Source organism: Gastrolobium bilobum, unplaced genomic scaffold (assembly GCF_033153095.1).
Source record: "Gastrolobium bilobum isolate Gb01-03AN ecotype WA unplaced genomic scaffold, APGP_CSIRO_Gbil_v1 utg15942, whole genome shotgun sequence".
NCBI lineage: Eukaryota > Viridiplantae > Streptophyta > Magnoliopsida > Fabales > Fabaceae > Gastrolobium > Gastrolobium bilobum.
The window spans coordinates 100,332-123,810 of record NW_026896758.1 but is presented as its reverse complement, the minus strand read 5'-3'; the positions used below and the strand labels follow the sequence as shown (position 1 = coordinate 123,810).

The window sequence follows — 23,479 nt, the reverse complement described above, 5'->3', positions numbered from 1 at the left end:
CAAGCTAAGAGGTATTTTGCCCCGTATAAGCAAGCAATCAACAATGAATAAGTAAGTGATAATATGACTCAAAATAAATGAGCAGAATAACGATACATAAGATAACTTCATGGTGTGCCCATGGGGCTATTTATAAGGGAGGGTGGTGTGCACCTGGTGTGGGTTGGTGAGAAGAGAGTCAACCCTCCTTAGGATTCACTATCGATGACAGTGTTGGGCATGGCAGGCGCTGCTGTTGTAGCAGCGCTGCGCCCTCTGTACCTGGTGGTGTCAGCGTGGGGCAAAAGGGGCAGTTTCACCTTATGGCATATGGGACGACTGCCTTTGGAGGTTATGGTCCCAAGGTAGGACATTTTGGTGCTTCCTCTTGGGAGAATCGCCCTGTTGGGACTGGGGTATCATCCCAGCTGGTAGGGCTGACATGGGTGTTGGGCTCTGACCTTTGGGCTACAGAGTTATTGGACCATCCGGAACACACATGAAATAATCCATTTCCAATTTAACACCCAATATTATCCTCTTTTGTTCGAACATAAAAAAAGTTTTTAATTAAATGTTAAAAGATTAATTAAAGTATAGCAACGAAGACTACTTTAAAGAATTAATAAGTTTGAACTTAGCAGTTTAGGGGTATTTGAAGTGAAAGGAATTCCTTAAGAAATAATTAATCTCACATTTAAAGGGTGTAAAAAATTATTAAAGGAAAAAAAAATGATAGTACGATAGGACTGACTAGAGAAGCTTGCTTTCCATATTTAAAACGCACATCTATGATCTATAATCTATTGACCAACAGAGAAATGCTAAAATAATGAAAAGAAGAAGAAAAAAATTTCTTGTCAAAATAAATTTCAAAGACAAAACTAGCTACTCCGTTGACCAAAATAGGTTTTCATTATTTACAAATTATTGCGTTGAAACTTCAAAGATTCTTTCTATGACATCAAAGTACATGACGGTCAAACAATTCATTTGATTTTTATAATTCATTAAGGATGTCGTAATCTTTTCCCCCCCCCCCCCCGGAAAACTCCAATAGCATGAATACATTTCTTGACAAAACAAAAAAGGAGGAGGAGAAAACACTTCTCCTAAAGTGATCAGCGATGTCTCATGCAGTAGAAACAATCTCTATGGGCCCATCCATTTTTATTTTTTGAAAAAAAATTTGGCATGAGGTTTATTAATAAACTATATTATGTATTATCGATAATACATTCCTAATTAAGTTTATTACTGATAGTATATAGTTGAGTTTGTAAAAGTTTAAATTTGTAAATATAATATTTTCTTATGTAAAAATGTTTGTGTTATTATATTATATTTTTTTATTGGTGTCAAATTTTTTATGTAATAAATTATAATCGTTAAATTGATAAAAATTAATGGTTAAAATTTAATATTAAATTTTTTAATTTGACACTAATATAAAAAAACTTTTTAATTGCTCTGATATTAAAAAGAGGAAAGAGAAAAAGAAGTTAATATGACTCATATTTTTATTATATATGTAGGAGAATATATTTTTATGATGTTAGAATTTTTATTTTTATAACAGATGTCAGAATTCTTTAACCCTTTATTATATACGAAGAACATGGATGCACTGCATGATCCGGAAAACAATGTCAGAGCTTTGTTCGACTAGTGGAAGAAAGAAAAAAGTTAAACTAGCTTGAAAAGTGCCGATTCCATTTAATTCATTTTTAAACCCCTCAGAGGTTGACGATAATAATATGAACTCCAACCACTTATTATTCAAAGTCAACTTTCTTTTACGTGTTGATGTACGTCATTCTTATAAGAAATTGTTTCTTAGTTGATATTACGTATCATTTTGGTGCAAGAAGGGACATGAGTTAAGAAACACAAAAGCGAGCTATATATCATTATAATAATTTTCTTACTAAATTATCTTTATTTAATTTAGAGCAATTAATTACTTCATTTAATCATGTCATATAAATTCACTGGTGGTTGAGAACAGAGGCGGACCTACTTAGGGCAAATGACCGTATGTCCAGACACAAATTTTTGTGTGTCAACTTTCTTAAAGTGCTGGAATTCAAACTTAGGGAACCATGGGCACATCGATTGCTTATTTGGTTGGAATTGGTGTCGAAAGAAGAGAAATTAGAAGCGTCTTAACTAAATACCTAGAGATTTTGGAAATGCGAGTTGCTAGAATCATCAAACTTTTTGTGGATTACCTAGAAAGCTTGAGAATTCCAAGATTAGTCATTGCTAGCCTGATAAAGAAATCCCTTAAGGGTGTGTTTGGTACAGGAGAAATTTTTTGGTGACCGGGAATCATGATTAATGGGAATTCAGTAAAAATTGAGTTTACTTGGAATCTTACGAAAGATGTGTTTGGTTCGCCAAAATATTACCGGAAATATTGGATAAAAATTACTGATTCCATATTTGGTTTAGAACGAAATATGACTTGGAATATGAGGTTGTTTTACAAAAATAACCCCAAACTATTTTTACTTTTGTAATTGATAGATTGGGTCTAGATTTTTATGTGTATTGGGGTATTTTTGTCTCAAAATTTATTGTTGTGCTTTCCCTTTACTTGGTATTCTGATTGGTATTCCGAATTACCATATTATTTTTGGTAATCTGAATAGTGACTTTTCTTTATAAATCAAATTACCGGTAATCCTTGGATATCCGGGAATCGTAATTTATTCCTTCTACCAAATGTGGTAATGACATTTACCAAAGAAGGATTACCGGTAATCCTCTCCAAAAACTTGAACCAAACACCCTTATATTATTGGATTTGGGTTGGAGGAGAAGGTGAAGCCAAATGCTAAATCCCTTGAAGAGTTTTAATGTTAGGCAAACATCACTTTCCTTTATAATTGCTCAGTATCCGCACATCATTAGAGCTGACTTAAAGTCAAAGCTTGTCAATCGAAGAAGTTTATTCATTTTTTTTTCTTTTCTTGTTTATATTCTTTTATTTTTTAATGTATTTAAAAATATCTTTAAAAAAATTTCCCGGAGACGCTGCCCTTGAATCCACCACTACGTGTGCGGAGATAAATAAAATTTCTTGGATGCGTTAGTGGTTGAGACCAATGTTGTCAAAATCAATTTTCTACGTAGAAACATAACCAGGTGGTAGAAACGTAAATAATAGAAACAATACGAAATGTAAAGTTTCTACTATTTAAAGTCATGATACAAAAGTATATACATATATATGTATATATATATACATATATATATGTATATATATATATATATGAGCTTATCGTTTCTCAAGCTGCGTGAGATAATTTTATCTCCGGCTATTAAATCATAACCGTACAAAGGTGGATCAATGGTGATAAAAGAAGAGAATCATAACAATTCAAGGGTGAATTAATTAATATAAGAAAATAAATAAATAAAATGACGTAGTTTTGGGTAGCCGGTGATAAACTTATCTCAAGTTGCTTGAGAAATGTTTTTTTTTTCTCTCTCTCTATATATGTGTGTGTGTAAAAAATCACATAAGTCACTACTCAAATTTCAATGAAAAACTTAATATTTTTAAGATATAAATCACATAATTATATAAGAAATAGTCTAAAAACAGAAAAAGAGTTTAACAACTCTTACAATGAAGTTCCACAATAGAAAATGAGCAAAATATTAGAGACATACACTTATCATTACTGTTGTTGTTGATTATAAGAGTTTGGTGGCTGCATCAATGGCACTCTTCAGGGTAGGAGACAGGTTGCACCAAAAGGTGCCATGGGTTTGAGAACACTGGAAAATTTGATTTAAGTTAATAGATAGTTAGAAGAAGATAATTGAAATCACTGTGTATTTTGATTTGGAAAAAATGAGAAATACGGTTTTTTTAAAAGAAATAAAAAAAATTAAATTTAAGTAAAAACATAAAAAATTTGTCCGGAGATAACATTTTTCCCATAAAAAAGTTAAGATTGACTGAATGAATATGGCACAACAATATTTAATTAAGGGAGTAAGATTCGAAGAAACATACGCGAGAAGAGTTCCTAACAACTGCATAAACTTGTTGACTCTCTCCGTGGCAAGTTTGTATCCACGTCAATAATAGTACATACTTAATGACAAGGAAATATTGTGTAGAAAAATTATTTTTATGCTACATAATTTTTTCTTACATATTCTTCGATAACTGTGCTATTTTTTTTTTATTTTTTCAGATAATAGAGCCCATAAATTTATCTTTATGACATAAGATAATTTATCTCCTTTAACATGAGATTAATAAAACCCAAACAATAATCCAAGTTGAAATTCTGACCAAAATAATAAATGTCATGAATGGCGATTGGTTGCTGCTACCGTACATCTTCCTTTTCCTTTTCATGTGTTTTCTTCATCTTCTTCGTTATCAAAATGAGTCATAAAAGGTCTATAAAAAAAAATACGAGTCATAAAAGAAGTACACAATTAAGAATAAAAATAATTAAACGTAAATCAATCGACACACAATTATTTCAACTTAACTAATGAATAATGATCTCAAATTTCAATCTTAATATACAGTTATGTTACAAATTTAATATACATAATTTTGTTGCATTTGAATTAATCAATTAAACGTCGAAAAAATCTCCAAAATAAGAATAAAATGATTGAAAAAATTAAAATTTACACAGTCATCATTAAATATTGCAAAACTGTAGCTATCAGCTTACCTTAACTACGTAAAGGAGACTTAATGCGATGAAATTGGCTTTTTTACCCTTATAACCCTTTATTATTAATTAATTACCGATTTGACCTTGATTATAAATTATTTCAAAAATTTAACCCCCTCAAAAAACATAACACCAATCTGCCCCTGTTTGACCGTTGACCACCAAGCCTACCCGGGTACACCCCTCTGTACCCGGGTATTTTTTGAAAATTTTTGTCTACCCGGGTAGGGAGGCGTGTACCCGGGTATTGTTCTTCGTACCTGAAAAATTGCTTGAATTATTTACCCGGGTAGAGAGGGGTGTACCCGGGTAAATCTTCAACCACCCGGTATGATTACTCTTTGGATCTCCCATGCACTCTTCTTCTCCAAGCTTTGAATATAGAGGCACCGACTATCACGTGCTCTGCCTCTGCAACTTTTTTGGGTCTGTAAAGCACACAAATATTTTTCAATGATTATTTCAGAAAGAGAATTCTCAGTTAACAGTATAAATCCACAACCACAAACCTTGTCCCATGCATGTCTTCCCTGAACGTGATAATTCGTCATTTACCAGTAAAATGAAAAGCTGCATGCTCACACTAAATTTCTGTACCATGAACCCTGTCTTTATTTTCTTTCCGTCTCACTCTCCCCAATAGACCCGGTACCACATTTATATATAGGAGCGCGATTTTGACGTACATAAAAGTAGACCCCATCATAATCGATACGAACAGGGACCGCATTGATGAGCAGTAAAGTGTTGATGTATGGAAATTCCAAATCCATTCTCAAAGCTAAAAGCTCTTCAAATTGGTTAGGCATGCTTAACTTGATAATACTGATCTATCTCATTAGCTGTAAAAAAGAGAGAGAAAATACCAAATGGGTGGTCGAAGATTTACCCGGGTACACCCCTCTATACCCGGGTAAATAATTCAAGCAATTTTTCAGGTACGAAGAACAATACCCGGGTACACGCCTCCCTACCCGGGTAGACAAAAATTTTCAAAAAATACCCGGGTACAGAGGGGTGTACCCGGGTAGGCTTGGTGGTCAACGGTCAAACAGGGGCAGATTGGTGTTATGTTTTCTGAGGGGGTTAAATTTTTGAAATAGTTTATAATCAAGGTCAAATCGGTAATTAATTAATAATAAAGGGTTATAAGGGTCAAAAAGCCCGATGAAATTACTTAAAAGACAGGCAACGGAGAATAAACTATACGGTGTTTGGTAAATGATTTATTTTCAGATTTTTAAAAAAGTGAGGATGGTAATTTAATTTATTCATGTTTGGTAAAAGATTTTTGAAAAAAAATTCGAGATTTTATTTTAGGTATAAAAAGTAAATCAAAATACCACCTAAGAATACTATCCAATTATCATTTTCCAGAAAAAATAGAAAATTAGATATGAAAATTATGACAAAAATTCCAGTAATATTTTAGCCTACTAAATAACTTTTACGTAAGATTTTAAAAATTTATTTTTCTACTATATTTTTGAAAATCATAATTTTTAAATAAAAAATATTTTCTCCTCTACCAAAAATTCTCTATAACGAGTGATGATTTCAAAGTTTCTTATCGCTTTTGACTTAATCAAGATTATCATAAAAAATTAGACAACCAATGGAATTAGACGGCCTGTATTTGGAATCGGACAAAAGAATGGATGGCAATATTTTAAAGTTGAGGTTAACGTAAGATAAATTTTATTTTCTATGTACATAAAAAAATAAATTTATCTCTTATAATAAGATAAACAAAAATTTAGATAACATGGATTGGAATAGTACATTATGTTGAGGGAAAAAAAAGAAAAAGAACATGAATTGGACAAACATCACACAAAGTCATAAACATTTTTTTTTTTTTTTGGAGGTTAAGTCATAAACATTTTGTGTTGGTGTTGGACCAACCTCGGAGTACGCGCTCTTTTGTAAAACGAAGTCGTTGTGTCCATGAGGTTCCTGTCCTGGTTGTGCAAGTGCTTGGAGAAGCGTCTGAAGAGGGGCGGCGCAGCCTCCGACGACGGCTGCGGCGACGATGCAAACGATGGCGGCGACACTTGGGACCTCATCTTCCCCCTCCAAACTCTCCAGCTGGCCACCAATTTCTTCTCCGACCTTAACCAGCTCGGTCATGGAGGGTTTGGTCCTGTCTTCAAGGTAACTTTTTTTTTTTTCCCTTTTCAAAACACCAATTTCTCACTTGCCCTTGTGTGGGAATTGGAAGTTGTTGCAAGAAATGCTGCAAAGTTCTATTCTTGGGCACTGGGCATGCTGATTATTTGGTCAATCACTGCACTCTTTTTTATGTATTAGGCTCATAGTATGATGCTTACATGTGAATCATAGCTGATGAGGATTATTAAGCAGTTAGCTAGCTATCAAACATTTTTGGATCCAGTTGCCTTGAATATCTTCCATTGTCGTTACTAGTTTTGGAGATTTCGTGTTTTTGGGCTGTTTTTCAACACTGAAATTTGACTAAGTAAATAAATTTGGACACTCTTTACATAGAATCTTCGATTTGATATTCTTAAAGCATATGTGGGATTTCCTTTATTTACCCCACAGTGACATTAAGAAAAATGTATTTCGTGTTGAAATTCCGCCAATCCTTCAAATTGTCCAAATTGAAAAATCAGAGAATATCATGTAACATTCCAATAATCCCTTAAGGTGTGGTAGTGATGCCGATGACTTGCTGCTATGCAGTTGTTCTTCTTAAACTGTCTATGGCATCTTCAAAAACAAAATAAAGTAAAGAACAAAATGAGGAAACCGAGATGGCCGGAGAGAAGGGAGGTTTATTTAAATTCTGAAACAAAAAGGTTATTCTAATTTATTTAACTCATTGCTTCTTTGTGATTGAAAGGTTATGGGCTCAAATCTAAGAAAGTCTCTTTACAAAAAATATGCAATGGTAAAACTACATACAAGGATTGCCCACACCCCAAGCATCGCTGATTGGGGTTTAATCAGAAGTGGCTGTCTCACTTCCTTGCTTTCTGCCTACTCTGAAACTGTGTTGGTAGTTGGCTATTGGTTGATTTGTACCCTGTTGTCGAGAAAAATTTCATTAAATTATGCACTCTTTCTGCAGGGATTGATGCCAAATGGTCAAGAAGTGGCTGTTAAGAAGCTGTCATTGGCATCTAGGCAAGGAATTAGGGAATTTACCAATGAAGTCAAGCTATTACTAAAACTTCAGCACAAGAACTTGGTTATATTACTGGGTTGTTGTGCAGAAGGACGTGAAAAAATGCTTGTCTATGAGTATCTGCCAAACAAAAGCCTTGATCACTTCCTGTTTGGTACTGAGAACAATTTTTACTAGATCGGATGTTTACATTTTATCCCCTTTGTTTTCTGGTTGATGTGGGCAGTGATTAATAGTTATAACTATTTTCAGATAAAAGGAAGTCTTCATCTTTGGACTGGACAACACGATTTAGAATAATTACAGGTGTGGCAAGAGGACTTCTCTACCTGCACGAAGAGGCCCCAGAAAGAATTATCCACAGAGACATTAAAGCTAGTAACATATTGCTGGATGAGAAATTAAATCCAAAAATCTCAGACTTTGGCTTGGCAAGGCTGTTTCCTGGGGAGGACACTCATGTGCAGACATTTAGGATTTCCGGTACACAGTGAGTAGATTCTCCACTTCTTGTTGTTTGTTATTCTGATGTAGGCATCCTTACGCTTTTACATTTGATGAATGCAGTGGTTACATGGCCCCTGAATATGCATTGCGAGGATATCTGTCTGTGAAGACAGATGTTTTCAGTTATGGAGTCCTGGTGTTGGAAATAGTTAGTGGGAGAAAAAACCATGACAAGCAGCTTGGTGCAGAAAAGGCAGATCTCTTGAACTACGTAAGTGATCACAGAGGAGGCATGAATGTGAATTTAGTATGGACTGATTATGCTCATAAACTGTGGTTCTTGTGATAAATTAACTATCAGCTGCTGTAATATGCATATTTTCTTTTACTTAAAAAAATGCATCTTTTCTAAGTATATGTAGGGTTAAAAATAGAAAAAAGCCGCGTCAAGTCATGATTCTTGTTCTTGATATTCACTTATATATGTTAATGTTAGTGCCCAAACGGGCATGTTTCTGAATAAATTCTGTTGACAGTACTCCTTTACCCAAGTCTTTCTCCTGGTTACCATGTATAGTGTTTTAAAGGTGAACCTTGGTGCAACCTTGTGGTCACAGGTTCCAGTCACAAAATAGCCTCTTCATCCACCAGGGTTGCGTACATCTTACCCTCTTCCCCTCCCGCATAATCGTGGAGTCTTGTGCACTAGGCGGCCTTTATGTTAAAATTTCTTTCTCAAAAAGTTATTCTGTAAACAGGGTAAAATAGTCCAAGTCCAAGGAATTGGAGGTATAGACAAATCTCATGTGCTGGTGAAAGTGCCTATTTTTTTTCTTGACAAGCGAATTTTGCTGTTTATCTACTTTTGCAAAGGAAGTGGTTGTGTTTATCTCCATATTACATTTGATGTTGAGATGAATATGTCTTCCTTGGAATAATAGTAAGACCATATGTAATTGGTCATCTACAATCGTTAATTGCATTAACATGGCATCATAAAACATCTTGCTTCATGTTAACTGGGCAACAAAACCTGCATGTTATGGAATGATATGTATAGTGGATCCTATTTTTTGACTTAAGTGGTCAAAGGGAATTAACATGAACTTCAAACCATAACCAATGCTGATTATTAAGAATAATATGTGACCATTTCTCACATACATGGTCAATTTCTTTACTGTATTTGTAGGCTTGGACGCTTTATCAAGGAGGGAAGATTATGGATTTAATTGACCCAACCCTTGGTAAATACAATGGTGATGAGGCAGCAATGTGCATTCAGCTAGGTTTGTTGTGCTGTCAAGCAAGTATAATCGATAGACCAGACATGAATTCTGTTCATCTCATGCTCTCAAGTGACTCCTTCACATTGCCTAGACCAGGTAAACCAGGAATTCAAGGTCGTGTTGGACATTGGACTACAACCACTACTTCTGCTTTCACCAATACTACTGCTAGTAGTGCAACCAAAGCCTCAGGTGGTAGTAGTTTTGTAGAGGATTATTCTAGAAATTCTATTTCTACTTCTTCTTTTGACGAAGGCAGATGAACTCCATTCATATTGTGTAAAGTGTAATAAGCTTTATCTATTTATTTAGGGGTATTCTTTTTGTAATATCATATTTATATGCTAGTACAAAAATAGTTTGATCTATGTGATAAAATACGAGTATTGAGGCTTTTGCTTTGCTTCATTAAGCATCTTAATGAGTCTGGTACTTTTGAATTTAGATGTTTGTTTGGCTACACATTAATTCAATTATGACAAGCTTGAGGATCTTCGGCTGTAATGGACACAGAAGGGCTTATTTTATAGTTGAAATAGTTTGAGATGTAAGATGACATGAAATTCATCTTAGAAAACGATTTTGTTTAAATTTTACTATCAAATGGATAATCCTATTCTTTCAATGAAAGTTGCGATAAATTTTCATGAAAGACTTGCATGGAACTCTATTTGTACTTAATGAGTTCACAAATTATATATTTAATCAAATACAAAGCAATAGAAGTGTTCAACTTTTATTTTATCTTTATTTTTTTTGCTAGAGCCCACAGGAGACTCCCTACCAAGGATTTTAGTAAAGGGTTGTCTATATACAAAATTTCATTCTTTCATCTGAAATTTTTCCATATTGAATAAGCATGTCATTCTAACATGCCAAACAAAAAATACTGACATAATTTTCTTATTAGAAGAATAATAACTCTTGCATTTAATTTAATTTTCGTACATTTGATAGTTATAATTTATTAAGAATTAATAATTAATTAATAAAAAAATTAATGATTGATGGTCAAGTAAGAAATTAATTAATTAATTAATTAATTTGATTGATTTGGATCCTCTCATGGAAAAATGATCATGTAGTTATGTAATTTGATCATAATTATTCATTGATGATGAGATAAGAGAGAGATCATAATTATTCATTGATGATGAGATAAGAGAGAGAAAAATGTATAACTTTTGAATAAGTGATTATGATAAAATAACATGACCACATGATCACTTTTTCACATGAGATGATCCAAATTCTCATTTGATAGATGACATCAATAATTAAGATCAAATATACAATTTATTATTTTTACAAATCAACAGTTAAAATTAAATATAAAATTTATTATTTTAAGCCGGTGAAATTGATCCTATCGCATATTAAATTATTACAATATATACTAACCAGAAGAAGCTGGGCACTCTCGTGAAGTTAAGACTTTTATTTGTCTGAAGTACCGAGTATAAATGGAAATAAGTACACTTCAACTATTAACTAGAAATCTTTTTGAAATTGAGAGTACAAAATTAGAAAATGTTTATTAACGTTTTTACAACATCTTACACCAAATTCATGATCAGAATGTTCAAAGGCATTTTAACATATCCAAAATATAATTTCTCATATTACATAAGATAATTTGTCTCATGTAAAAAAAAAAACTAGGCCCATTAGCTTTTTTGTGTTACATATTGTCTCATGCTACATAAAAAACATATTTCCCAATAATATATTATAGAAAAAATACCATATTAGCCATGGCCCATGCCCATGCGCTGGCGAGACTCGTATCACGTGTCCCGTGTCAGTATCGGTGCTACTTAATTTACTACCATTCCAGATCAAAATACAGAACAAAATTTAGAAATAGGAGAATCGTTTAGATTTTATAAGAAAACATATCAAATGCTACGTTGATGCACCAGGCCACAGTACTTTTTAAAAGAAACTAAAGAAAATCCAGCATGAAAAGCCCCAACTTGAACAAAATTTTAACCAGCATCCACCATATGCTATTCATGGATAAATTCAAAACTAACAAACGAGAACCTAAGCCTCTGCAATTGGATACTCAAACACAACATCTTTGCCCGAAAGTTTCCTGTATACTGCAGAAAAAGTCTCCAACTTGTACTCAGTGTTGTTTCGCTCCTTAGGGTCCAAAAACACCTATTCAGAGAAAGCCAAGAATTCACTTAAAATACATGACATTGACACAAGTTTAACAAAAGTATTTATTTTCCAATATTACATGCATGCTCATTAGCTTGGCTAACTAGAGGTATTTTATTTAAATCTTTAATGGTTAATTGAACACAATAGGAACAAATTTGAAAGTTCTATAACTTCAGTAGCTTTACCTTCATGATCTTGGATCCATCGATTCTATACCTAACACGCTTTCCAACAATCTCAGCAGGCAATACAACATCCTCCAGCATTGCCTCGTGCACAGCAGTGAGTGTTCGGGTGCGGGGACGCTGAGCAGCAGAACCTTTCTTTGGTGGCCTTAATATCCTCCGGGTGGCAGTCAAGATTACATCCTACAAGTTTAAGGTTCATAACATATAACACAATGAAGCATCACACAGAAAAAACTTGAATACTAGGAATCTGGAAAAAGTGGTCGCAATTTTTTCAAGGCTACTGTAATTATATCAATACAGTAGCTGCACAGCAGCTTGCTTTTATATCAGCCTTATAGATGACTAGAATTGTTTCATGAAAAAAAAATTAAGCAACTTAAAAGATAAAGGAGGTCAAATATAGCAAGAATAATCACCAATCTAATGAATTATATATGGCAAAGGTTCAAGAATCTGCCTACCTTTCCACTAAATTTCTTCTCAAGCTCTCTGACAAGCCTGACATGAATCTTCCGGAAACCCTTCCTTAATCTGTAGGGGACATGGATAACTACAGCCTTGCGGTTCCCAGAAACATCAATTTGGCTGTAGATCATAAAAAATGCTACTAATAAGACAAAAAAAAGACTCTCATGTATCTTCACACAAACAACCAAGTAATACACATCCTTACACTGCTGAATTTATGTATAAATCTTTCAGATCACTTTTCAGTTCATGGTTGGTATTTTCCAGGTCAAACAATGCCTGCAACAACACATTTTGAACAAAAATATTTATACATTACAATTAAAACTGATTAGCATCCATAGCAACCATAATAGTTCATAATCGAAACAAAACCTGTCCAACTGATTCCTCAAACTCAGTTGGCTCCGCATCCTTATCTTTGTGGATTTTCTTCCTTGATGTGTACATCTTCACAACTGTAGACAAAGAAGAGAACTAGGTGAGAGGTGTATTTTGAGTTTTATAAAAGCAATAACTACAAGCACATCATAATCATTAAGTGAATAGACAGATAGAACTAAATCACACATACAACAATAACATTAAAATAAAGAAGAAACAAGTTGATCTTATTTTCAATAGCTAGTTCCATCTCCTATCAATTACACCAACAAACTGTCCAGAATACAGGACATTGCAGCATGAATAAGTCAAATATTCGCAGGATTGACAAGATAATAACAGCCCTAATGGTACAAAAGTGTTACAGTTCCTCTCAACAGAGTCAAATTGAAACAATAGTTTGTAAGTTCAAAAGTATATGCTATTCTCATTTGAACAATATATCATGGAGGCAAAGATAATCACCCAGCTATTTATAAAACAATGCTTAAGGTAATAGAGGAAACAAAGAGAGTAACAAAACAAATAAGACTAAGAATCATGTCATAACGTCAGGTTACAGATTAACGAACCCATGAAAATTAAGGATTGCCATCACTTCAAGATAATGCTAAAGGTACTGTATGTCTCTGAATCTCATTGAAAGAATGCAAAAAAATAAAAAAATAAAATAAAAATAAAAAAAAATTTATGAGCGAATTCCCTATAAACCCAACAAATCAAAGCAGAACCATTGGTCAAACTTTCATAGCAGCCCTAGCACGAAAGAACATATTTTGCAGAGAATCTAAAAAGTAAAACTTTTATTCCATTTTCCATTGATTTTGTTTAAGAATTTGCGAAGTGCTACAAATTCTAAAAGGGTATCAGGTTCTTACCTCACCTCGAGAAGATGCAAGCTCCTTGGAGATCCGCTGCAGTGAGATAGTCCGTGCTCTGTTCTCGCAGCAGAGTGTAAACCCTAATTTCTGAGATTAAACTCTTTATAAAGATTGAATAAACGGTTCAGATTAGCTGTTATTGGACGGCTCGATTTAGTGAAAAATATTATGTATCCTGACCGTTAGATTAGCCGCTCTTTATTTTCTTTTCTTTCATTTTTTAAATTTATTTTCATAGATGATTTGGTAATATAAAAATATTTATAATTACATCATTATAATTAATAATAATATTGTATTTTCATATATAATATTGATTCTTATAATGTTACAAAAATAAAATAAGATTGATTCTTATATAATGTATGTTATTCTAAAATCTTTTTTTTTTTTTTTTGGGTTTTTATTAAGAGATTCACCCCAAATTTAAAATTCCACACTAGTGTTTAGTGTTTACCAAAAAAAAATAAAAAATTCCACACCAGTAGGGACTTTTTTTTTGGTAGGTGTACTAGCAATGACGGAGCCATATATAATTTGGGTGTAAATTTTAACAAATTATACTTATTATATATAATTGTATAATTAATTATAATTCGACCTCGACTACAATTTGTAATTTGGTCCTATGTAAAACTTAAAATATTTTTGGTGAGAGATTTAGATAAGTTATATTATGTTATGTGTTTAATTTTCACTTGTATAAAAAAATTATTTTTAGTAAAATTAAAAGTATTTAATAAAATTATAAGTCTTCTTGGTGATGCTTGCTCAAGTATTTTGTATTTAATATAATTTAAATATATTATATATGAACTAACTAAAATTTTAAAAAATAAATATACAGATAATTTTTTGACTCGAGCTTAAATTGGAACATGGCTCCCCCATTGTATACTAATATCGTCTTTAAATTGTGATCTTATGCTCAAGTTGCCGTAATACTATGTTCTATTGTGCTGTTATAGTTTTTTTATTGCTGATTTTTTTTTGGTTAAGAATTATAATATATTTGTTTACGAAAATAATTGTTTCACAATTGTGTCACAAAGATCATTAATTGGCTTTTTGACCAAACCTATTTTTTTAAAAATTATTCAATTTATATTTTAGAAGATATTTCAAACTAATGCGATCAACCCCGCATGTCAACCGTAAGAGAAAAATTTTGCACGTCAACAATGCGAGACTTAAAGTTAGCGTGACAATCTCGTACGTTGACCACATCTTTTAAGTTTCATATATTGATCATACAAGACTTAATACCAATGCAGCAATCTTGCATGTTGAATATACAGAATTTTATGACAAACATGCGAGATTTACACATTGATATTAAGTCACATGGTCAACATGCATGATTTTCACATTGCATTAAGTCCTGTATCGTTAACGTGTGGAACTTATCTTGTATGTCAAGTCCCACACATTGAAATATCTTTTGAAAAATAAATTAAATAGACAATGTTTTTTTTGTGTGAAAAACATTTGTTCGGTAAAAAGCCGCCATTAATCATTCTGAATAGAATGTGAAAATCTTTCAATGCGAACATTTTTGGCAAAAAAATTAAAATAATGTAATTAATTAAAATAATTACGCATTTAATGCTGTTTTGTTAAAAATTACACATCTGTTGCACAATGAGACGCCCTCTTTGGGCGTCACATGTGACGCCCCAGTGAGGCGTCTCTCTCCTAGAGAAGACGCCCCAGTGGGGCGTCACATGTGACGCCCAAAGAGGGCGTCTCATGTGCAACCTATACTTTCCTTTTTTCACTCCTTACTCATTTACCTCTCCAACCTCTCTCTAACCGCGGTTCGTAGCGAAGCTCTGCCAACGTAGGTAAGGTCATAATACCTCATATGTATACATTTAAATTACAGTGCTAGTTAGTAATACATGTTAGGATTGATTGTATATTAAAGACTTGGAACATTAGGATAGTCACTTAGAAATTTTGTGTCATGCTATGAATGTTGTAATGATATAGTAATATTATTATTACGTAGTTATTATTATTACTGATTTTTAATTATGTATTAGGGTTTAGCATATTAATTAGTGATTTATAAATAGTGTTAGAGACTTTGTAAATTTCGTATGTATGATGTTATTAATGCGGGAGTGCATAACTTTGTAGTTAGTTAAGGATAATGGCTGAGTCATCATCTTCTTCGGGATCTGATTCGGATGTAGAGCCCACCGATCCCAGCATGTCGATCATACCTGGACCCTACAGGTGGGAGGTCCTTCGTCAGAGGATGCAGAAAGGTCATATTTCACAGCGTGTGTGGAATACTGAGCATGTAAGAAAGATTAAGACGAGGCGTGGGAAGCCACAAGGGGGCCCACCTACCGGTGCTATTCCATAGGTTGTGGAAGAGTACCTCAGACAGGCGGGTTTCATACATGTTGCCAGGATGCAACATATCCAGGTATGTTATTTATGTCGTTTTGTATTTATGTAATTAAATAATGTAATTCGTTAACACGTGATAACTGCGTAATTTATCACAGATAGATACATTTTTAATTAGTGCTCTGATCGAGAGGTGGAGACCAGAGACACATACCTTTCACATGACCCAAGGTGAGATGACGATCACCTTACAAGATGTGGCAGGCATCTTGGGCTTGCCGACCGACGGTACTGTCGTCATCGGATCGACCTCTGAGGATTGGCACGCTGCTTGTGCTGGTGTTTTTGGACATGTTCCAGAGGCCGGTGAGTTCCATCATTCTGGCGACCTCCGCATCTCATTCTTGGATCGACATTATACCCGGTGGACTAATCATGAAGGGAATCATGCTGCCGAGATCTACTTCACAAAAGCTCACATTGCGCGGATGTTGGGGACTTGGTTGCTGGCGGACAAGTCTGGAGGTAGCAATTTTGGTTGTCGGCTTGTCCCGTTGCTAGTGGAGGATTTGAGGACATTGGCCGATTCAGCTGCGGATCTGCAGTTTTGACACACTTGTTCAGGAATTTGTGTGAAGTGACAGATGCCCGTCGAAGCGACATGGGTGGTTGCCATATTCTCCTTCAAATTTGGGCATGGATACGATTCCCACCCATTGCTCCACCCCTTCCTCCTCATCCACAGCCGGGCACACATTATGGATGCCGGTATGATTTATTTACTTCATTTGATTTCGATAATGTATGGTTAATACTGTATGTACTAACTGTATACTTCTTGACTTTGGACGATTATGTATGGTTGATAATGTTTTTGATTGACAGGTTTAATGCTGTACAAAAGTTTAAACCTCATGAGGTCACCCATTATCGGGCAACATTGGACACACTCTGTAGAGATTAGGTTTGGTGTTAGATACTTACGGTGTTGTTATTTGTCTATGGGTTTATTTTTTTTTGTAACTCTATATATTGTTTCACATTTTGTTTGTAGGTGGTGTGGCAGCCGTATATAGAATAACATGTCGCAAATTGGACACACTCTTTTTTTGTCGCAAATTCTTGATTGACAAATAACATGTCACCCAGTTGCCACGGACCTTGTATTGAAGCCGATCCAGACACCGAACCATCAATACATGATTCTTGTTCGCTCTGATAACTCCAATCAATGTAAGAATAATGCGGAATTCCTTCCCAAAAAGGAATAACATCTGTGTCACCTGCAATTGCGGGTTATAATTTTTAATACGAACTTACTACTAATTCAGGCAACATTAAATCAGTTATTTATTCACGCAGTATACAAATGGGAACAATTACCTTCTTGTGGAATACCAAACGGAGCAGACGCAACGTCATTCAACTGTGGCATTTGCGCGACGACTGGTTGATGGAATATTGGAATTTCAGACGCACTCATCTCACGAGATTCATCTCCTTCTGAAGCACTAGCATCCTCCGCCAGAAGATGTTCTTCCATTGCCATATTTTCATCGTCATCATCGTCATCTTCGTCGTGCATTTCCCAAGTCGGATCATTTTCATCTCCCTCAGAAAAGATACCAACTGGAGACGCATGAGCGGCAGGAGAAGCTGGAAGACGGGGAGAATTTAAATAAACTGACCTCACCGGTATGGGAGCATTCTCCGTTGCAACGATGTCAACATACAACTCTAGAAAATCTGTCCTTGACTGGTTGCAAAATTCTTCCATTGTCATCTCCAAGTCTTCATCGTCAAGCACTTTCAAACTAATGTATTTATCACCTTGCCACACCCTTGTCGTGATCTCAGTGATACATTGGTTGTCTTGAAGACTTAACTTCTTCCGAATTCTCTGATGCAATTCGCCAATGGTTGTGTTGCGTTGGATACGTGTCGGCCTTTTTTCACCTTCGAATATGACACCTCGTCGACCTTCTACATTCCTACCATTGTAATATAACACAACACGAACAGAATCAGGATTTGAACTCATTTTTAAATAGAATTACAACTAAAATTCAAATACTAAATTAAAGATAAAGGAATGTTGGTGGAGAAGAGAGATATGAAGAGTGAGAGAAGAGGTGTGAATTGAATGGAGGGGGTGAGGAAATATATAGAGCACACATGTGACGCTAGTTTTGGGCGTCACATGTGACGCCCCATTGGGGCGTCTCTCCCATGGATAAGACGCCCCAATGGGGCGTCACATGTGACGCCCAAAACTGGCGTCACATTGTGCAGTAGATGTGTAATTTTTTACGAAACAACATTAAATGCGTAATTATTTTATTTAAATACAATATTTTAATTTTTTTGCCGAACATTTTTCGAGGCTATTCTTAATCTTTTGCAATTTTCCACTTTCTTCTACATTGATCTTCTATTCACTCGTGGACCTTTCTCCATGTATTATCACAGTGCTTGAACTGTGACAAATCTTCATAAGAAAGTTTGTAAAAGTATTTGAATTGTTTATGAAATCTTTGTTTTTTTAATTTTTTTCTACTGTTATAAAATTTTAAATTAGAAGAAGAATTGCCATTGTAAAAGTATGTTTTGTGGATTAGATATTGCCTAGCAATGAATTGTCTTGAAACTGAATTCAAAATCTAATTTTGTATGAGCAGAAAGTCGACCATGCAAGTCAATTTGTTAATGTTCATGAAATATCTATAAATGTTACTTCATGCACTTGTTTTTCCAAATTGGGTGCTATGAATAATTCATCAGAGCAGAGAAAGACAGAACAATTGATTATTGTCTTAATGTACAATAAAACAATTACCCTCTATATAATGGTAGCTCTATCTGATAACAAGTAGTATCATAAAATTCAAGATACTGTTCAAGTGATTCTTAAAACAAATTATAAATATTAAATAGATGTAGTTCAGTTACAACACAGACTTGAGTAGGTGGGAAGAGAGGGGAAGAGCTTTAAATATGATTAGGTCCCGACTTAAAATTAATCTTATAACCGACTCAAAGAGTTGAAACTTGTAGAGATATCAACCGACTACCTCGAAGAGGTAATTAAAGTTGGTATAAAAATAACTACAAATTATTATTTTTGTATATTCCTAAATTGCCATAATTCATCCATGTTCCAGCCATATGCAAATTCCTTGTTTAGGCAATTGCTTTCTGACATTTGACAATCATACATTGGGAATTCCAGATCCTCAGCGACCATTGTGGTTGTTAGGTTGAAGCCACCCATTTCATAGGCATTATTGTTATTTACTTGGTAACCATCATATGCACATGAACTAAAGTCACTGTTATCCAAGGCCTGAAATTGACTATTAGTGTATCCCAAAGTCATATTTGGGATATTTGCTGATTCTGAAGAGGATATACATGAACCATTGTTGTGGTCAGAATCTGAGTTGTGCTCATGCTGATTCAAAAAAGTGGGATCTCCTTCATTCATACAAGCTCCATGACAAGCGATTTGTGTTGGTATTGTCCCAATCACTGAGTAATGAGAAACACCATCAAGAGGCAAAGGAATTGCTTGGTTTTGGATTGACACTGCTGAAGAAGATGATTCTTTTGCTTTCTGAAGACATCTTATCATCTGCAAACGCTTGGCAATTTCTAGAAATCCTGTTCTATCAATGGAACTTGCATGTTTCTGAATCCGAGTTCTCCAATAGTTCTTGATTTCATTGTCTGTTCGGCCTGGCAACTGTTGTGCAATTTTTGACCACCTACAATATTCATAAAAGAGCAATATAAGAATCCAAAAGAAGCATAATGTTGTATAATTGAATAGCATATTGATAGTGGTCAGTTACACTTCTCATGGCTTTTAGTGCTCAAGAATGAAAAGCTGTTGAATGAGCTAAGCTTCACAAAGACACAAACTAATTATGAGATATGCACCTGTTACCCCACTTTGAGTGGAGTTCAAAAATTAAAAGCTTCTCTTGTGTGGTAAAATTTCCTCTCTTTACATCTGGCCTTAGATAATTAAGCCATCTTAATCTGCAACTCTTTCCTGTTCTCCTTAATCCTGACTCAGAAAAAGATGAAGGAAATAATCAGAATTAATATAAAAAAAAAATTGTATCAGCAACCAATATTTTTCTTTTCTTTTCCTTAGATTACCTGAACTCATAGCCAGCAAATTCCATCTCCCTTCCCCATGATTAGCAATGTATTTGATGAGCATATCATCCTCTTCAAGAGTCCAAGGTCCTCTTCTAAGTTCATTATCATTTTCACTATAACAGCCAACACTCTTTGATGGAATAGACATGGAGAGTCTCACTGATGAAAACTCTAACCACCATGCATATATATGCAGAAGAGAAATACAAAGGGTCTAGAAAGAAACTAGAGTTACAATTCAAATTGGCCTCCGCAAGACACATAAGTACACATGGACACTGTTTGAATCTCATGTACTACACCCCTTTTTGGTACATGTGAATTTACGAAGCACCGACACTTCAAAAATTTTAATGTGTGATGTTCGACACTCTCCGACACTCCCCGACACTTTAACACGTGCTGTAGAGACTAAAAAAAAAGTTCAAAGATTGTGTTGCATTGCGTTTTTAGTTCCAATTATTAGATTCGTTAGATTACAACTACCAATTTATTGAGTTTAATATAAATATTTGAGATATTTTATGTTTCTTTGCAAAATTGATAGATAGTATAAGTTTAACTTTATTTTTTTTTTAATTATTGAGTATTAAATATAATATACATTACATAAATTAAAAATAATATTTAATATCTAAATGTGTCCTAACATGTCGAAATCTAACATTTTTTAAAATTAACGTGTCGGGAGTGTCGTGTTGAAGTGTCGTGTTCCGTGTTCGGTGATAAAATGAACAATAGGAACTCTGTTACTTTTTCTAAAGGTTAAAAAAAATAAAATCAGCAGCAGCAGAAGAAGAATACTTTTGTTATAAATTCTATATGACAGCTTTCATTAACCTCTCAGAGTCACTGCCACAGGAAACATTAAAAGGTGGATAGGTTCATTGCTTGGCATCTTACCTCGTTTCTAGAAGAATATAAAACTACAGTTTATTAATTTATAGTCATTATTCACAGTATGCGACCATAGGAAACAATTGTTACAAGTTGATACCTGGAATTTGACTAGGATGTTTCAGTCAAAGAACAGATTGTATTCCATTTTGGTCATTCAATATTTTTATTAAGGCATCAAGAAGGGTCTCCCACTTTCTTTTTAAGCATAGGAAATGAAAGATTATATCACCTCGTTGTTATTTGAACGACTGAGATCTTTTTTTTTTGGGGTGCATTGACACAGATTTTTCAAATACAGAATATGAGGGTGTTACTGCAGTGACTTTACGTATTTGTGAGTAAAGAATTCCTTCTTTATTAGTGATTTTATGCGTTTATAAGGATCAAGTTTTTCTTTGACTAATCGTAACTATCAAGTTAAAACAAGTGTGAACGCAATTAACTTTTGGTACTATTTGAGTTCTTAAAAATGTGAATTTTTTTTTATCAACCCTAATTACTTCTTTGAGGAGGGTAGACTCTTTCAAATATTCTCAAAAGTTTTGACTTTTTGAGTTGGCTATACGACAAATTTCAAGTGCGGGACGAGTTGAGGAATAAGGTGTTATGCCGCTCCTAATATGGCATTGATAAAAAATGTGATTTTTATTATTATATCAATCATTTGCATTGTAAATATGGTCATGTCTACTAACAAAAATATCCATATTCACCAATATTTTTAAATCTTTTATCTTAAAACATTCAATTAAAATTATATTTTTTAAAATGGTTAGGGTTATTATACACCAATGTAAGTTATACTTTCAATCTTGGTTGTTGATCTTATTTATATCTAATAATTTTAATTTATTAGATATATGAATTGTTAAATGTAAGCAAATCAATGACCAAGATTTAGTATAAATTTTTTTATTTTTATATCGATGTAAAAGTAACCTACCCCTTTAAAATACATTTTTTAATGATAGTTTTATTTGATTTTAATATTTTGGCTAAAATAACACTTACCCCCTTAAACTTTGGTCATGTTTCAAATTATCACCCTGTACTTTTAATTGTTTCAATTAACCCCTCATAGTTTATGATGATAACAAATTAACATGTCTATTAAAATTTTGTCTAATGGTATTTTTTTTTTAACATTAGGATAGTTTTAACTCCTAAGGAGAAAGTATACTCATAGATACACGACAAAAATGTGAATTATGAACCATCACTGTAGACAACAGTAAAAATAAAAAATGCATCGTAACAAATACTGACATATCAGTATACAAGAAAAAAAGTAATTGAACACAAAATGTTACTTAAGCTAAACCTTCTTCTTTGTTTGACTCTTCCTCCTTTGACTTAGCAGGAGCCCACAGATGATGGCAACTCTCCACTCTTATCTCTGTTCTTAGCATTAGGTCATTGATCTTTGCTCCGACTAATTTATACAATTTCCCATCTCATCAAGTGCATTGACGTCAAGAAAAACATTGCTTAAGCAATTAAGCAATGACCAAATCAGGATTATGTTGGGAACTCGGTTCCCTCAACTTGACACAGAAGCGTGTCGCGAATCAAACGTCGAGCTTGGAGCTCGACAATCCCAATCAGAGGTTGGCCTGAGTCACCAGGTCGGCCTGTACACAACAAAAACAAAAAAATGCAAGAGGAGAGAGACAGAGAAAAACACAATAATCTTTTAACGTGGGAAAACCTTTCTCAATGTGAAGAAGTAAAAATCTGAGGGACACTAGTCCATAATCAAACTTCTACTATGAAAATAATGGGCACAAGATATCAAACTTCGCCAATAATTGTGGTACACTCAAACCTCACTTTCAATGGTGGTATTCACTCAAACTTCCCAAAGGAGGTCTACCACTCAAACTTCTCCCTAGAGGTGCTTTCTCAAGATTGTCTAACCCTAACCTCTCATATATCACAAGCTTATATGCGAGAGGAGAGAAGATTCTAGAATATCAAAAGTGGGAACTAGGGTTTCTTGATCCCCAAGTTTCTTGAGCCTCACAAAAGTAACATTGGGCCTTGTGCAACATTGAGGAGAAAAAGCCCAACAAATCTCCCCCTTTCGATTTCAATGTGTCGACATCAGCAGCAGGCTGACACTTTCATAGCAGTCTTCAAATTTTCTTGCTGGTACCGACTTGGTCATCATGTCAGACCAATTGAGGTCAATGTGTACTTTGATGAGTTCGATCTATCTATCTTCCACCATATCCCGGATCCAATGATACCTCACATCAATGTGTTTAGTGCGGGAGTGATAGGTTGAATTCTTCGCAAGATGAATTGCACATTGATTATCATACTTTAGCTTGTATTTGTCTTGACCATGGCCGAGTTCAGAGAGAAACTTTTT

At 34.1% G+C, this 23,479-nt stretch overlaps 3 protein-coding genes across 4 annotated transcripts; 1 reads left to right on the top strand and 2 right to left on the bottom strand.

Moving 5' to 3' along the window:
- The first annotated feature begins 6,600 nt into the window (after nucleotides 1-6,600).
- On the top strand, nucleotides 6,601-9,968 carry LOC133301890 (cysteine-rich receptor-like protein kinase 44). Its single transcript, XM_061501605.1, has 5 exons — nucleotides 6,601-6,848; nucleotides 7,789-7,999; nucleotides 8,098-8,335; nucleotides 8,413-8,563; nucleotides 9,485-9,968. The coding sequence occupies exons 1-5, from the start codon at nucleotides 6,642-6,644 to the stop codon at nucleotides 9,842-9,844; spliced, it is 1,167 nt and encodes a 388-aa protein (XP_061357589.1). The 5' UTR covers nucleotides 6,601-6,641; the 3' UTR covers nucleotides 9,845-9,968.
- A 1,477-nt stretch (nucleotides 9,969-11,445) lies between these two features.
- Nucleotides 11,446-13,744, bottom strand: LOC133301885 (small ribosomal subunit protein eS7-like). Of its 2 annotated transcripts, none has more exons than XM_061501592.1 (6): nucleotides 13,675-13,744; nucleotides 12,788-12,870; nucleotides 12,618-12,691; nucleotides 12,406-12,529; nucleotides 11,939-12,121; nucleotides 11,446-11,747 (listed from the first exon to the last, which is right to left on the bottom strand). In XM_061501592.1, exons 2-6 carry the CDS (start codon nucleotides 12,860-12,862, stop codon nucleotides 11,628-11,630), a joined length of 576 nt encoding a protein of 191 aa, XP_061357576.1. In that variant the 5' UTR covers nucleotides 12,863-12,870; nucleotides 13,675-13,744; the 3' UTR covers nucleotides 11,446-11,627. The 2 variants fall into 2 exon arrangements, with proteins under 2 accessions (XP_061357576.1, XP_061357577.1); XM_061501593.1 differs by having other exon boundaries at nucleotides 13,680-13,736.
- Nucleotides 13,745-19,153: 5,409 nt separating this feature from the next.
- On the bottom strand, nucleotides 19,154-20,353 carry LOC133301891 (transcription factor MYB21-like). The gene is made up of 3 exons (XM_061501606.1): nucleotides 20,203-20,353; nucleotides 19,978-20,107; nucleotides 19,154-19,802 (listed from the first exon to the last, which is right to left on the bottom strand). Exons 1-3 carry the CDS (start codon nucleotides 20,351-20,353, stop codon nucleotides 19,154-19,156), a joined length of 930 nt encoding a protein of 309 aa, XP_061357590.1.
- Between the last annotated feature and the right edge of the window lie 3,126 nt (nucleotides 20,354-23,479).